The sequence below is a fragment of the Macaca thibetana genome, chromosome 1, assembly GCF_024542745.1.
Source record: "Macaca thibetana thibetana isolate TM-01 chromosome 1, ASM2454274v1, whole genome shotgun sequence".
Classification (NCBI taxonomy): domain Eukaryota; kingdom Metazoa; phylum Chordata; class Mammalia; order Primates; family Cercopithecidae; genus Macaca; species Macaca thibetana.
Genome location: NC_065578.1, coordinates 19,237,711 through 19,252,118, shown reverse-complemented (window position 1 = coordinate 19,252,118; position 14,408 = coordinate 19,237,711). Strand labels below are relative to the sequence as shown.

The following is a 14,408-nucleotide window of genomic DNA, read 5'->3' as shown; positions in this document are numbered from 1 at the left end:
TGGTCAGTTTTGTCCATGGACCACAAGTTTGCCACCTGTGGCATAGAAGATTGGGGCTTTGGAGGAAGACTAGGGTTCTAATCCAGGCTCCGTCATGTTTCCTAGCCAGGTGACCTTGGATAAGACACTTAGCTTCTCTAGGCCTCCTAGCACCACCTGTAAGATGGGGATAATGAAGCCTATTCCCAGGGTCGTAGTGAGAACTGAAAAAAATAGGCATAATTTATGAAGCCACGTGCCACACATTATTATATCTTAGTGCTTCTCAAACTTTAGAAGCTCACGAGTGACCTGGGGTCTTGTTAAAATCCAGATTTGGATTCAGTAGCTCTGGGGTGGGGACAGAAATTCTGCCATTCTGAAGCAGCTTGTGAGTAATGCTGGCGGCTGGGGATCACATTGACAGTGTTAAGGTCTTGTTTTATCTACCCTCTTAATATCGGGACAGCACAATGCTGGGTCCAGGGTGAGCCCCCCACAAACCCCGACCTCCGCTCCCTCTGGGGCTCAGTTTCCTCATCTGTAAAGTGGGGGGACTTATGCCTTCTGCATGTGGAAAGCCAAAGGGCTGTTGGAAGTAGTTTGGGTATTTAGCTCCCTGAGTCTGCAGGTGGATCCTAATTTAAGTCGCCCTCTCTAGGTTTCCTTGAACACAGGAACAGGGCCATTTGCCCTGCCTGGGAAATTTCTAAGGCGAAGAAAGTTTCCCTGCGGCTCCCTTTGGTAGTGTTGGTCCCCAAGGCAGCCCTGCAGGGGTTTCAGAATCTCAGGTGGGGCTGAGGTTTTGTCACCAAAGGTTGGTGACCACAGACACGAAGTTTGGTGGCTAGGAGGCCCCATCACTGCGGATAGGAAGGGAATCCTGGCCGGTGCCCTCCTGGCCTTCCCACAACTCCCCTCCTGAAGTGGAAGGAGAGGAGTTTGATTTACAAATGACTCTGGCAGGCCAGTGTGCCTCCACACCCCTGACCGTGGTTCATATTCACAGATGGCTTCTCAGTCCACAAAGTCCTGCCTACTGTGTTACCTCATCGGCTCCGCCACAACCCAGGGCATCTGGACAGTGGGGAGCAACATCCTGATTTTGAGGTGGTGGCAGCTTCCCCAGGGTCATAGGAGCAAGAACCATGGCTAGGAGTGGAGGCTCCTGGCTTTGACTGAGTCTTGATGCCTCTCCTCTTGTGAGGCCCCCTGGAGAAAGTGTGGGACTGACCAGTGGACAGTGTGCCTTGTGGGCTGTAAAGTGCAGGGACAGTCTGGCACTGTGGCTCAAGCCTGTAATCCCAGCACTTTGGGAGGCTGAGGCGGGTGGATTGCTTGAACTCAGAAGTTCGAGAGCAGAGTGGGCAACATGGCAAAACCCAGTCTCTACAAAAAATACAAAAATTAGTTGAGTGAGGTGGCACATGCCTGCAGTCTCAGCTACTTGGGAGGCTGAGGTGGGAGGATTTCCTGAGCCCGGGAGGTGGAGGCTGCAGTGAGCCGTGATCGCACCACTACGTTCAAACCTGGGCAACAGAATGAGACCCTGTCTCGAAGAAAAAGAACAGTGTGGGGATAGTTGGCTGGGGCTGAACCCAAACTTCTTCAGCTCAAATCCTGACCCTCCTTGCTATTAGCTTTGGGGCCTGCAAAGCAGAAATAGTCTCACCATTTTACAGATGAGGAAACAGACTCGGAGGGGTGGCGTGACTCGCCTAAGGTCAGTCAGCGAGTAAATGTCAAGACAGGGATTCAATATGGAGGAGGCGGTGGTCCCGGGGAGCCGGGGAGGCCCCAGCAGGTGTCCTTACCCTGGAAGGGCTGGGCTTCCAAGTTGCCATAGGTGAGGGAGGCAGTTAGGCCCAGGGCATAACCACTGACACAGGAGGTAACGTCAGACGCCGTGAGGGGCAGGGCTGCCCCCGTGATCCGATTCAGCAAGCCGGGCATCCCGCTGGCTACTCAGCCTTCAGAACCTGCAAGACAAGGAAGGGCAGGAAGTGGGGAGAGGCTCCCCCAAGTCCCCCCAACCTAGATTTCCCATTTCAGACAACCCCAACCAATCAAAGCAGCATTGTTTTCATTTTCCCCAAGAACTTCCTAGCTCCTGGGAAGGAAGTGACCGCAGGATAACTACCATTCTTCCCTGAGAAGAGGAGAAGTGGCCATTCTCTTCCTTTCATTTCACAGGTAGAGAAACTGAGGCTTGAAAGCATGTGACCTGTTGGGATTCACTCAAATGGTTGGAGCACAGTCAGGGCTAGAGTCCAGGTAGCCTCACGTTCAGCCTGGAATTCTCCCAACAGACCATGTGGGGAAGGCAGTCAAGGGGCTCAGGCTCTGACCCCATCCTCTGTGTGTCCTGTAATCCCTAAGCCTCAGATGTTGCCTCTGCAGAATGAGGACATTGGAATAGCTCACCACGTCCTTCCTGCTCTGACTTCAGTGAGCCTGCTCACTGCAGTGAACACTTGGTATGTGAGGGCCACCCCCAATAGTCACCAAAGTAAGGGGAGCCACATTCTTCCAGGTGTAGAGGCCAAAACCTGGGAGTCATTCCTGCACCTCCTTCCCACCTCCCCGCCCCAACACACACACACAGACAATCCATCGCCAAGATCCATGTGTCATCTCTGGAAAAACCCTTGTATCCATCCACATCCTCCCTTCGCGGCCACCAGCACCTTGTCCCAGGCCACCACCACCTCCACGTGGACTGCAGCTCCTGATCTGCCTCTTGAATCTACTCTTGCCCAAGAATCCATTTTGCACCCACTCACCAGAACAAACATTCTGGGCACATAAACAGGACAGGTCTCTGCTACCCCACTTCCCTCTTATACTCACCAATGAGTTCCCTTGCTCCTTGGACAGAGAACCAAAGTTTAAGGTGGCCTGGGACTCTATGGGGTTGGGCCCCTGCTGGCCTCCCCAGCCCAGCATCCCCACGGTCCCCAAACACACCCTGTGGGTCTCAGCAGTTTCTACTCTGGACACGTGTCCTGCTCCTTCCATCCCTGTGCTTGCTGCTCCTCCCAGAAGGCCCACCCCACCCCCATTTTTAAACTAGTAACCCCCTACTCATCTTTCATGGTCAACTCGGGTCCCCTCCGCAGGGAGGCCAGACCAGTGTGCCCAACATCCTCTGTCATCCCCGCACAGAGCTGAGTTTCTCTCCCCAAGAGTATCTCTAACCATTTGTTGTGCTGCGTTCTGTTTCTGAGTGACGTCTGTTACTCTCTGTTTCCCGTTTGAGCGTAGGCGCTATATACATGGGCATGGGCCACATCGACTTTGGCTTCACTACCCGCTTTATGTTGATTGAATGAAGAAGAGAATGCATGGCTTTCATCTTTGCAGCATGAAGGCCTCCACAGCATTTCTCAGGACCGTGTCTCAATGATCTAGGGCCTCCCAAGACCCCCGCCCAAGTAATCACATGCCTTGAAGAAGTAGGGTGGGAATGGAAAGCAAAGTCAAATGAAGGGTGTGGAGTAGAAGTTTGAGGTCAGATTCCCTCTGGGTTTTCCTGTCTGTGGGGTCGGTGCCAGGCAAAGCTTCCCTGGGCTGGTAGCCTGCTGCCCTTTATTTGCAAGGCTATTCAATGAGTGCTGAGTACCCTGTTCTTTCTCAAAGAAGGGACTGTTTCTCCTGGGTCCTCTCCATGTCCCCAGTTGAGATCCTCAGGTGCTCTCCCACACCCCAGCACCCCGCCAGGCCAGCAGTGGCTTTTTAATTATGTTCTCCCTCTGGGCTCAGGCCCAGACAGCTCTGGGCTTATCTCCTGTCGGGCTGACTGACAGCAGCAGGCAGATAAAGAGCCGGGAGGGAGCTGCTGTCTCCCCAAGTGGCCTTCTCTTAGGAGATCTCTCTCCTGGTGGCCAGAGCAAAGCCTGGCAAAGCCTGGCAACTTCAAGGGGGTGGGGAGGCAGGGGGCAAGGGGGTGGAGAGTCAGGCTTCATTTCCTGACAGAGCCACGTCTCCCCCTCCCAACGTTCTCTCTCCCCCACCACCCCCGCCTGCATCCTGGTTCGCTCCTGTCTGGAATACTAACTGGGGAACGCAGCCTTAGGGAGCCAGCACCCAGACATGCATTGAACCCAGACCTCACCTCCAGTCCACCTTGGGGTGAGGTTCTGCCAAAGGCATCTTATCCAACCCAGTCTACCCACACTGTCCCTGGCCCAGGGAGCGGGGCTTAGATGAGGGACATCTGATAACAGATGGCAGACTCCCTCAGCGTTGACCCTTTAGGAATGTCATGCAGCCATAAAAAAGAACAAAACCATGTCCTTTGCAGCAACACCGATGCAGCTGGAGGCCATTAGCCTAAGCGAATAATGCAGGAACTGAAAACCAAAAACCCCATGTTCTCACTTGAAAGTGGGAGCTTAACATTGTATACTCGTGGACATAAAGATGACAGTAATAGACACTCGCGATTACTGGTGGGGGAGGGAAGGAGTGGGGAAAAGGGTTGAAAAACTAACTGTTGGGTACTGTGCTAACTACCTGGGTGACGGGATCAGTCATACCCCAAAACTCACCATCATGCAATATATCCATGTAACAAACCTGTATATGTAGCCCCTAAATCTAAAATAAAAGTTGAAATTATTTTTAAAAACCACACACACACACACACACACACATGCAAATAAAAAACCAAAATCTATATTATGAAAAAAAGAAAGTCAGAACCCCTTGGAAAGAATAAACTTTAAATCCTGTGGGGGCCTGGTTAATGCATATTTTTTATCAATTAATACAACATTGATAAGCACCTACTGTATTCCAGGCTCTGAATTAGCCACTGTTTATATAAGGATGAGACCCAACCCAAATGGCAAGGAGTTTATAATGTGGCAGCAGAGGAAACGTGGGAGTGGGGAAAGGTCATAGCAATGACAGCTGGAATTTATTAAACATTGAAAATGTGCCAGGCACATATATTATCTCATTTAATCCTCATAAAACCTTCTAAGGTATTATTCTTCTGCAGATAAGGACGGTGAGGCCTCAAGGGAGTGTGGTGGCTTTGGATGTGGGTTTGGGGTACCTCAAGGGCACACAAGTAAATGGGTACACGTGTAGGACTTTCTCCTGGGAGGGGCCCAGGGCCATCCCCATGAGAGATGGGGACCATAAGGACCAGAATAGATTATGCTGAGTGTCTTCCCTTCCAGCTCTGTCCCAACCTGGGCCTCAGATGGGCGTGGGCTACAGGAATCACCCAGGGACAGGGACAAGGCCATGGCATCTGCGGTTCAGAGTGTGGGAAGCCAGGGTTCAGTCTTAGGAATGTTGTCTGGTGTGAGTGGGGCTTGTCAAGTGTGTGAGGGTCAACACTGTGTTTACCTTCCCCACCTCCTTCCTCAGTGTGCCACACAACATGTCTTTGCCCAGTTCCTTCACTTTTGGGATGCTGCATCTGGAAAAGAGCTGGTGAGGTGAGAGAAACCAGAAAGGGATTGAGTGGAGCTGGCAGAAAGGGCCAGGGGAGAAGAGGGAGGGAGGACTTAAAGAACAAGGGAGGGAGGACAGGGGAGGGCAGGAAAAAAGGATTTTTAAGAATGAGTGCCCAGAGTTATAAATTGGATCCCCTCTCATATTCTCTAAGAGGCACATAGAAAGATTGGAATGATTTGAGGCTCTGGGCAGTGTTTTCCTGATGAAATGCTGGGCCAAACCTGGACACTAAGAGTTCTATATGGCTTAGAGGAGGTTCTTGGTGTGCCTGTTAAATGCCAACACTTTTGTGATGGCCTAGAGATGACAAATCCCAAATAGTTGCTGTCCTTCTGGGCAGGACATTATTCATATTTATGCCTGGCACATAATAGGTGCTCAATAAATATTTCTAAAGTGAAATGAATGAATGAGTGCCAGCAGCCTCCCAAGGACTCTGAAGGACACTAGGTGCTGGGGATACAGTGGGAACAGGCAGGCGTGAGTGGAGATACTAATGGAAGAGACAGACAGTAAATAAAGCTGGAAGTTCACAATCCAGCCTCTTCTTGTCATCCCCACTGCAGCAGCCACATTATCCCCTTACTGTGTATTCCCAGTAGAGCAGTCAGGGTCGTCCTTTGAAGACAAAGTTGTGTGACTCCATGACTCAAACTTTCTGATGGCTCCCATGTCCCTCAAGCCCCCATCGATCTAAGTCCCTGCTGTTTTCCCTTCTGACCACCCGCTTAATGGATTCACTCCAGCCTCTAGACATGCACGTGCTCGTGGCTCGCTTCCTCACCCCTTCACGTCTGCTCAGATGGCACCTTCTCAGGAAGGGCCCTGAAAACCTGCTTTAAACTTGCACCCCTCCCCTCCTTTCCTTCAGATCCCTCATCCTGCTCTGTTTGGATATTTTCCATAGCATGTCTCTCCAACATGTTACGTAGAAAACATTTATTGCATTTATTGCTTTTCATCTGCTTCCTTCCACAAGGGTGGTGATTGGAGCCTGTTTTTCTCACTGATGCATCCTAAGTACCTTGAGCTCTGCTTGCCCTCATAGAAAGGGATGAAAAATATTTGTTCAATGAATGCATGGATCCATATGTTATCACAATGTCAGGCTGGTCGTTTCTGGGTTTTGCATGGGTTCAGCTCAGGGAGAGATATCCTCTGGCCACCAGGTCAGGGGCAGCTCCACAGAGAAGCTACGGACGTTTAATCTGTTAGGCTCTCATTCTAGTCTTTATGTACCATGGTCCAAACCCACCCTCCCTGCCCACCATAGGTTCCACCCGTCTTGTAACAGGCCATTAACCCACTGAGGAAGCTCTGTAATTCTGTGCCCCTGAGCCAGCTCCTCGCCACTACCCACTGCCCACCGCCCACCTCTCCAAACCTTCCCCTGTGTCCTCTGCAGCTGCCCCTGCATGGCCTGCAAAATACCCCAGATCCTGTGCCTCTCCTGAGACTCTCTGTGTCCTGGGTCCCTATTGCTGCCTGCGCCAAGACTGTCACTCTTCTTTCCTCCAGTCAAAACCCTTCTCCTTGGGGGACTGATGCCTTTTGGCTATCCCATCCTTGTGGCTTGCCTTCTCTAAGGTCTCGATCATACTCCTTTAGTCAACACTTGGTGCTTGGCTCATGACTTCCTCTGTTTCCCAAGCCCTGCCATCATCTCAGGTGACTCGAGCATCCTTGGGAACAGTGCATCAACACCTTGGGCATTTACCCCTTGACCCCGCATGTCAGCAACCTTTGTTTCCTTCCCAGCTCAGCCTGCATTTCCATTCCTGTGCCTTGAACTTCACACACCATCTGTGATGGCTCCATCTTCAAGACCACTCACTCATTCCTAAAATTGCAACCTCCCAATACTTTCCAGGTTCCTTTCTTTGTTTTTTTCCTTAGCACTTATCACCATCTGACATAATGTATATCTTGCTTATTTATCTTGTTTAATGTATATCCTAACCCTCCAAGGTGTAATCCCTGTGAGGGCCAGAATTTTGTTTTAGTTTTCTCACTGCTGTATCTGCTGCCCATAGAGTAGTGCCAGGCACCTAGTAGATGCTCAATAAGTATTTGCTGAATGGATGAAATACCACTCTGAGTGCTTTACATATATGATTTTCAGCATCTCTCGGAGGTAGGTACTCTTAGTATCCCTATCGGATAAATGAAAATACCAAGGCTCAAAGAGATGAGGCAACTTGCCCATGGCCACACAGCCAGTAAACAATGAGGTTAAGAGTAAACCCAAGCAGAAGGACCATGTGCTTAAACATGAGACTACTTTATCTCCTGCATTGAGTTTCTCCCAAGTCTTGTCACCTCTTCCTGAGTGAGTCTTACAATCCTCTCTTCTCTCTTCCTGTTGCTGCTGCTTCATTGATCCCCCCTAGACTGTCTCTATCATCTCCTACCTGGTTCTTCAACCTCCAGGCTGTTTCCCTTCTGGTCCCCTTTGTCCCCACACACACACATACACGCGCGCACACACACACACACACACACACACCTCTATTTTTCCTGAGCATAATGGCTTCCCATTGATTTTGTCCAAAAGAGTAAGTCAAATGTCCAGTGTGGCATTCAAGGCTCTCCCCAGTGGGTCACCGTCTCTCTCCAGTGCCACCGCCCGCCACGTTCTACATGCTCACCTTCTTCCAAACACACTGACTCTCTCACCATGCCCTGAACATGTCAGGTTCTTTGCCACCCTTTGCCTCCTCTGCCTTCAAAGTCTTGTTCGTCATTCAAGGCTTAGATCCACCTCCTCCAGGAAGCCTTCCCTTTCTCTGACACTCCAGTCCATCAGACATGCTCTTCCTGGGGCTTCCATAGCCTTTGAGCCCTTGTCTATAACACCCCACATCCTGTGGCACTATAGCCACTCATCTGCAACGGCTTTATCTTTCCGTGGGGCTGTGAGTTCTGAAACAGCAGTGGCTGCACCTCCTCCTTTGCCTTGTTCCAGCTCCCTGGACTGTGCTTGGTTTGGATGAGGGACTCTGAATGGGGGCACCTACCAGGTTCTAGTACTTCACAGGCATCACTAATACTCACACCTACTCCCAATTTCCAGGTTCAGAGGGAGGTCCAAAAGCCATCACACAGCCAGAGAGTGGCCAAGCTGAATGGAAACCAGCTTGGACTCCAAAGCCTGCTCTTTCCCCTGCTCAGGCTGCTTCCCAGTTCATGCTGAGCCCAGAGGGGAAGAGAGTGCTGGGGCTCTGCTGGCTTCAGCCATCACAAGGGAGGTGGAGGTGGGAGGGGGCTGTCTCAGGGCTCCTGGGGTCAAGGAGAAGGCCCTCATGCCCCCCTTGCTGGGGATATTTGCTTTCAGAAAGAGATTGGGAAGGCAGAAAGTTGCATGTGGGGTATTGGTTAGGGGTGCCTAGGTCCCAGTCTCTGGGGAACTGCCTGAGGTTAGAGTCCCTGTGATGGCCACTTCCAGAGTAATTGGCCCAGTCACACTGCTGGGCTCTGCCACTCACATTTTGCGTGGTCTTGAGCAAGTGACTTAACCTCCTTGTGTCTTAGCTTCCTCCGGGTCTAAGCTGGGAAGGTCCCATGGGCCTCTGCCTAGCATCTGCCCTAGTAACCCCTTACCCTGACTCTGATCTTATTGCTGAAATCTACCCTTTCCTCTTGCATCCACAGCACATTATTGTCCCAGAAACAACATGTTTCTCCCACCTGCAAAGCCATTCTGGAAGCATCTCACCCTCACCCTGGTCTGATCCTTCCCAGATCCTGCTCCACAAAGTTGGGGTCCCCCACCGGTGTGGGCTCAGCCAGGCCTGGGCTGGACGAAGACTGTGAGCCCACAAGCAATTCTGGACTTGCCACCTGCCCTTTTACCTGGGGTTAGAGGCCTTTGCTCCTTTTCTCATCTCCAGCCCCTCTAGGAAGTCCTGCTTTCATGGCCCCTTTAGAAGCCTGTGCTCCAAAGCCACCCAATCACAGACAGCACCAACACTCTTATCAAAGTAGGGCCAAGTCTGTAGGTTCTCTGGATCTGGTCTGATTGTTCTAACCTTCTAGAATTCTGGGCTTCTCGTATTCTGGTCTCCTTCCTCTAAACCTCCCCATGTAGGCCTATATCCAGCCAACGTGGGTAACAAATCCATGATTGTGAGGCCCACCCTCACCCCGTTTACCCCGTGCTCCAGCCAGTCAAGAACTCTTGCTATGCCTCCAAACAAGGCTGACTTCTGCTACCGCTATCTCTTCTGGCACTGAGGGCTTTGCCGGGAATGCTGTCTCCACCTCTCCACCCTTAGCCATCCTTCAAGGCCAGCTTCAATGTTATCACTGCTATGGAGCCTTCTCGGGGTCCTGCATTGCCTAAGATTGCCCCCTGCCACCAGCACAGTCAGCACCACTCACGTTATCTGTCTCATCATCCATGTGCCATGTGTCCATTTAACAGACCTATATGGAGGACCTACTCTATGCGAGACACTGTGCTAGGCTGGGCTACTGCAATGACCAAGAAGTACAGGGCCCCTGCCCTCAGGCCTTGTGTCCTGTCCCCCACCCACCCCAACCAGGAGCAGTTAGCCCCCAGAACTTGAGGCAGGATATTCTGTCTCTCCCCAGTGTCTGGCCAGTAGTTGGTGCTCAACAATGAATGGATGGCATGTACTCTATTGGTTGAATGAATGAGTGAGTGGCCAAATAAATAGAATGAAATGTGTCATGGGGTGGATATAGGCCTTGGCTATACAACGGAAGAAATTTATTTCAGCCCAGAGCCCATGAGATTCTATCCTGGAGATAGCTGTAGTCTCCTTTTGTGGGGGCTGGAGATTGGGGGAATAGTAACGACACAGAATGCTCAGGCTTCTCAGTGCTTTGTGTCCTCACACTGCCTGAGAGACCTGGAGTCCAGCCAGTTGAGACGTCCTGGACAGTCAGTCTGGACAGGAGGCTGGGGCCAAGCCACCCACGATGTCTGGGGCTTCCAGCTAGGAGACTGTGTTTGGGCCGGCTGAAGAAGGGAGAAATAAGTGCATCCACATTTGAAAAGATAAATGAGGGCCATCTATCTGGGCTAGGCATCTGAAAAGATGCTTGTCGGATTGGATCAAGGAGGAAGTCGTTTACATATACGGAAATTGTGCCATGCCTGCCCCCTGGGGGCCCAGTAAGACTCCTGCATTGGAGCCTCTGCTCTCTGAGGGTCACTCAGAAATGCACCCACACATCTCTGGGAAAATTGGGCTTTATTACACAAATTCAGTTTACACCCACCTTTCCAGGGGCATGTTTGCAAGGTGAGGTCACCCAGCCCAGCTGCCAGCATCCCTGTGGCTCCACTGAAAAGCACTAAGTAAATTCTCTGTGTGGCTTCGAGCCTTGTTCCGGTCTCCAGCACACCGCTCTCCGTGTGCGGAGGGGCTTGCAGGCTGGTGGCACAGAGGGAGAGCTGGTTTTGAATCCAGCCACTGCCCCTCTAGAGCTACTCTGTTGCAGTGGGGTTCCTAGGGAGTTGAAGACTAAATCCTTGTACTGTGCCTTCCCGCACAACCTCGAAGTGGTAAAATGACAGGCTAGGAAGTGAATTCCTGCCCTGGAATCTGTCTTTCCTCTTCCTTCTCCAGTGCTCTCTCATTGGATGCTTCTTTCAAATTCAGTTTCACCCTCTGTATAGCGGGCAGGTAAAAATGTCGTCTCTTTCTTAGGGTTATTGAGAGGCTTGCAAGGGACACACTGCCCTATAAAATGCTTGTCCCAGTTTCTGGTCCGCAGTAAATGTTGGCTATTGCTTTAATTCCCTTTTCGTTTTTGGGTTATCCTCCTGGTTTCACTCTCCCACCCACTATGACTGTGTCTGGGCACCTGAGCTTTTGGCATTTCCCCTAGTGGCTTTGGCCCCCTACAGCTCTCAGACCTGCCACCCAGCCATCCCAGGGCCCCCTGCCTAGGTGTTGGCTAAAGAATATATTCATTACCTTCCCTTCTCTCTGAGGTCCCAGAGCAGTTTGAGCCAATCTATGAGACTGCTTCCCCGCACACACTGCCCCCCCCACACAGAGATGCTTTGTGGGGTGGCAGAGGGTGCTGGACCAGGAGTCAAAGTGCCTCCCCCTGGCCTGACGATCAGTTCTGCCACCAACTGCATATGAACCCTAGACTAGGACCCTGCCGTCACACGTATGGCCTGGCCACACCTCGTGGGCCTGCACGGAGCACAGCTGGTGGGGCATAGAGATTGGTGGGATCTTAAGTCCCTGGGGTAGGGGTCAAAGCTATACTTCTTCCTGGTTATGGTTCTTAGCACATGGAAGAGTGCCCAAAACAGTTTTCGAAAAATCCCAGCTAACACATGTTGAGCAATGAGTAGATGCCAGGTGGTGTTCTAAGTGCTTTTCATGAATTCTTTCTGGTAACCCTTGGGACAATCCTATCAAGAAGGCGCGGCTATTATTCCCATTTTGCGGAAGAGGAAGCTGAGGCCCAGCGTGGTTACATTTCTTGGTCAAGGTAATACACTCGTAAGTGGTGGAGCTGGGATTTGGACTCCACCTTCAGAGATCAAACTCCTAACCACAAAGCTTCATCACCCCTCAATACTTATTTGCTGAATGAATACATGAATGACCTGGAGAAGGTCCTTCCCACGGGGTCCCTCTGGGCTCTGGGTCCTGGCATCTTTATTTAACAACAAGAGGATGCGCACCTGGAGAATTCATCCCACCCATCTCTTCAGATTGACAGTCCAGGGTCTCAGTCGCTTTGAGAGACAACCCACATCGGAACTGAGGATGTATACCTGTTCCTCCTGTGCCCCGCCCAGTTGAAGGGATCTAGGTGACTGACTACTTAGTCTCTTCTCAGAGGTGGCGCTGTTTCCTGAGTGCCAGGGGGATTTTCACACTGAAACCCCAGAAAGACCCTATGAGGCAGCTCATCCTCACTTTGCAGCAGAGGAAATAAAGACCTAGAGAGGTGAAGAAAACCTCAGGGTTACACAGTGAGTGGGTGGTAGAGCCAGGATTTGAATCCAAGCATCTGGCCCCAGATCCTGGGTTGTTAATGGTGCCTTCCTTGCTGCCTGCTCCTTTCCAGCCAGGTCCAGGTGCCCAGGCTGAGTTAGTGCACCTGCCAGCCAGCTGCTCTTACACAGGGCCTTTGACCCCTCCACACCGACTGCCGTAAACCCCCAGGGCTCCACCTCTCACCGGCTCCTGCCCTTCTGCTGTGCTTTCTAGGAGTGGGGAGGTGGCGGTAGGAGTGGGGAAAGGAGACAGCATCCTCCCCACGTTTTGAGTGGGGATAGTAGATCAGTACCCTGGCTCTCTCTCCTACCAAGTCAGCACACTAGAGATGACTCCCACTTCGAAGTCATTTCAACAAGATGCCACTGGAGGCCGAGCGCGGTGGCTCACGCCTGTAATCCCAGCACTTTGGGAGGCTGAGGTTCGTGGATCGCTTAAGGTCAGGAGTTTGAGACCAGCCTGGCCAGCATGGTGAAACCCCATCTTTACTAAAAATACAAAAATTAGCCAGGTGGGGCGTTGGGCGCCTGTAGTCCCAGCCACTCGGGAAGATGAGGCATGAGAATCACTTGAACCTGAGAGGTGGAGCTTGCAGTGAGCTGAGATTGCACTACTGCACTCCAGGCTGGGCAACAGAGTGAAACCCTGACTCAAAAACAAAAACAAAACAAAAAAAACAAAACTGGAACACAAGGGACACACAAACAGCCTCAAAATGGATGTCATGGCACATCTTACTGCAGGAAAACCTTGGGCAAGGTTGGTATTGACCTTCTTCTTGGGCTTCAGCTGGTGCAGAACCAGCCGAAGGTTAAGAGAGAAGGGGGAGACAGTTGGAGAGGTTGCATTTAGAATACCAAGTTCCCCACTGCAACCAGGTTTAAGAAGGCAGGGTTTTAGGGTTTAGAGATTCCCCACACTTTGCACAAACTCCTCCATTGGGTTGTAGGCACTGTGCTAAGAAAGTTATGTGGATGATCACACGGATCCCTCATAACCCTGTAAGTGCAATTTTTCTTTCTTTTTACAGGTGATCTGAGTGAGTATAAGAGAGGTTAGTAAACCTGCCCATGGTCATAAAGCTAAGAAGGGTTGACTCTGGGAACTGAACCCTGGCTGCTTCCATTCCAATGCCTCTGCATTTACCACTATGCCATAGCAAAATCCATGGTAACAGTATCCCACATCCACAGAAGCAAGAGAAAAGCCCTCTCTGAGAGTCCGAGGGACAACATGGGGTTGTCAGCAACATAGACTAAACCAACCGGGGACAAGGAAGCAGAGAGAGGAGGCCAGCTGCAGAATCGCCCTCATCAGCCAGCCTGGGCATGAGGAGCAACTCAGGCTCCAGGAATTAGACTCAAAGTCAGGCTTGGACTCGTAGCCCTAGGTGACACAGGCAAGCTACTTCACCTCCCTGACCTCAGTTTTCTGATCTATAAAAGGGCACAGAAGTAAAGCTCGCCCCACTGCCTCGTGACGATGAGAAAGAAGACTGTGCGTAAAGCGCCAGACACAGTGCCTGGCTGACTGCGAAGGTGAGCTGGCGGCTTTGCCCTGTGTAGGGGAAGGTGGGATGTGGGGGTAAAGCTAATCAAGGCCAGACTTCCTGACAGGCTTGTAAGGAATCTTTTAGAAATGGGGTATCTTAGAAAAGTCTTCAAGAATTCAAAGGAAAGGATTAAAAATGATGGTATTGTAAGCAGTGAAGAGGATGTAGCCCCTGACCAGCTTACCCTTTCAAATTCACCACTGAGACCGGGCAGGGTGGCTTATGCCTGTAATCCTACAACTTTGGGAAGCTGAAGTGGAAGGATTGTTTGAGGCCAGGAGTTCGAGACCAGCCTGGGCAACATAGGGGGACCATCTCTACACACATACACAAAAGTTAGCTAGGTGTGGTGGCACACCTGTAATCCCAGCTTCTTGGGAGGCTGAGGTGGAAGAATTGCCTGAGCCCAG

At 51.2% G+C, this 14,408-nt stretch overlaps 1 protein-coding gene across 1 annotated transcript in view; it reads right to left on the bottom strand.

The window, feature by feature from the left end:
- VWA5B1 (von Willebrand factor A domain containing 5B1) overlaps positions 1 to 9,428 on the bottom strand; it is a 53,730-nt gene extending 44,302 nt beyond the window's left edge. The window contains exons 1-2 of the mRNA XM_050793972.1: positions 9,304 to 9,428; positions 1,794 to 1,958 (exon numbers count right to left, since the gene is read on the bottom strand). Coding sequence (XP_050649929.1) covers positions 1,794 to 1,932 — 139 coding nt within the window. The 5' untranslated portion in view covers positions 1,933 to 1,958; positions 9,304 to 9,428. The remainder of the gene's footprint in view (positions 1 to 1,793; positions 1,959 to 9,303) is intronic.
- Positions 9,429 to 14,408: the final 4,980 nt, after the last annotated feature.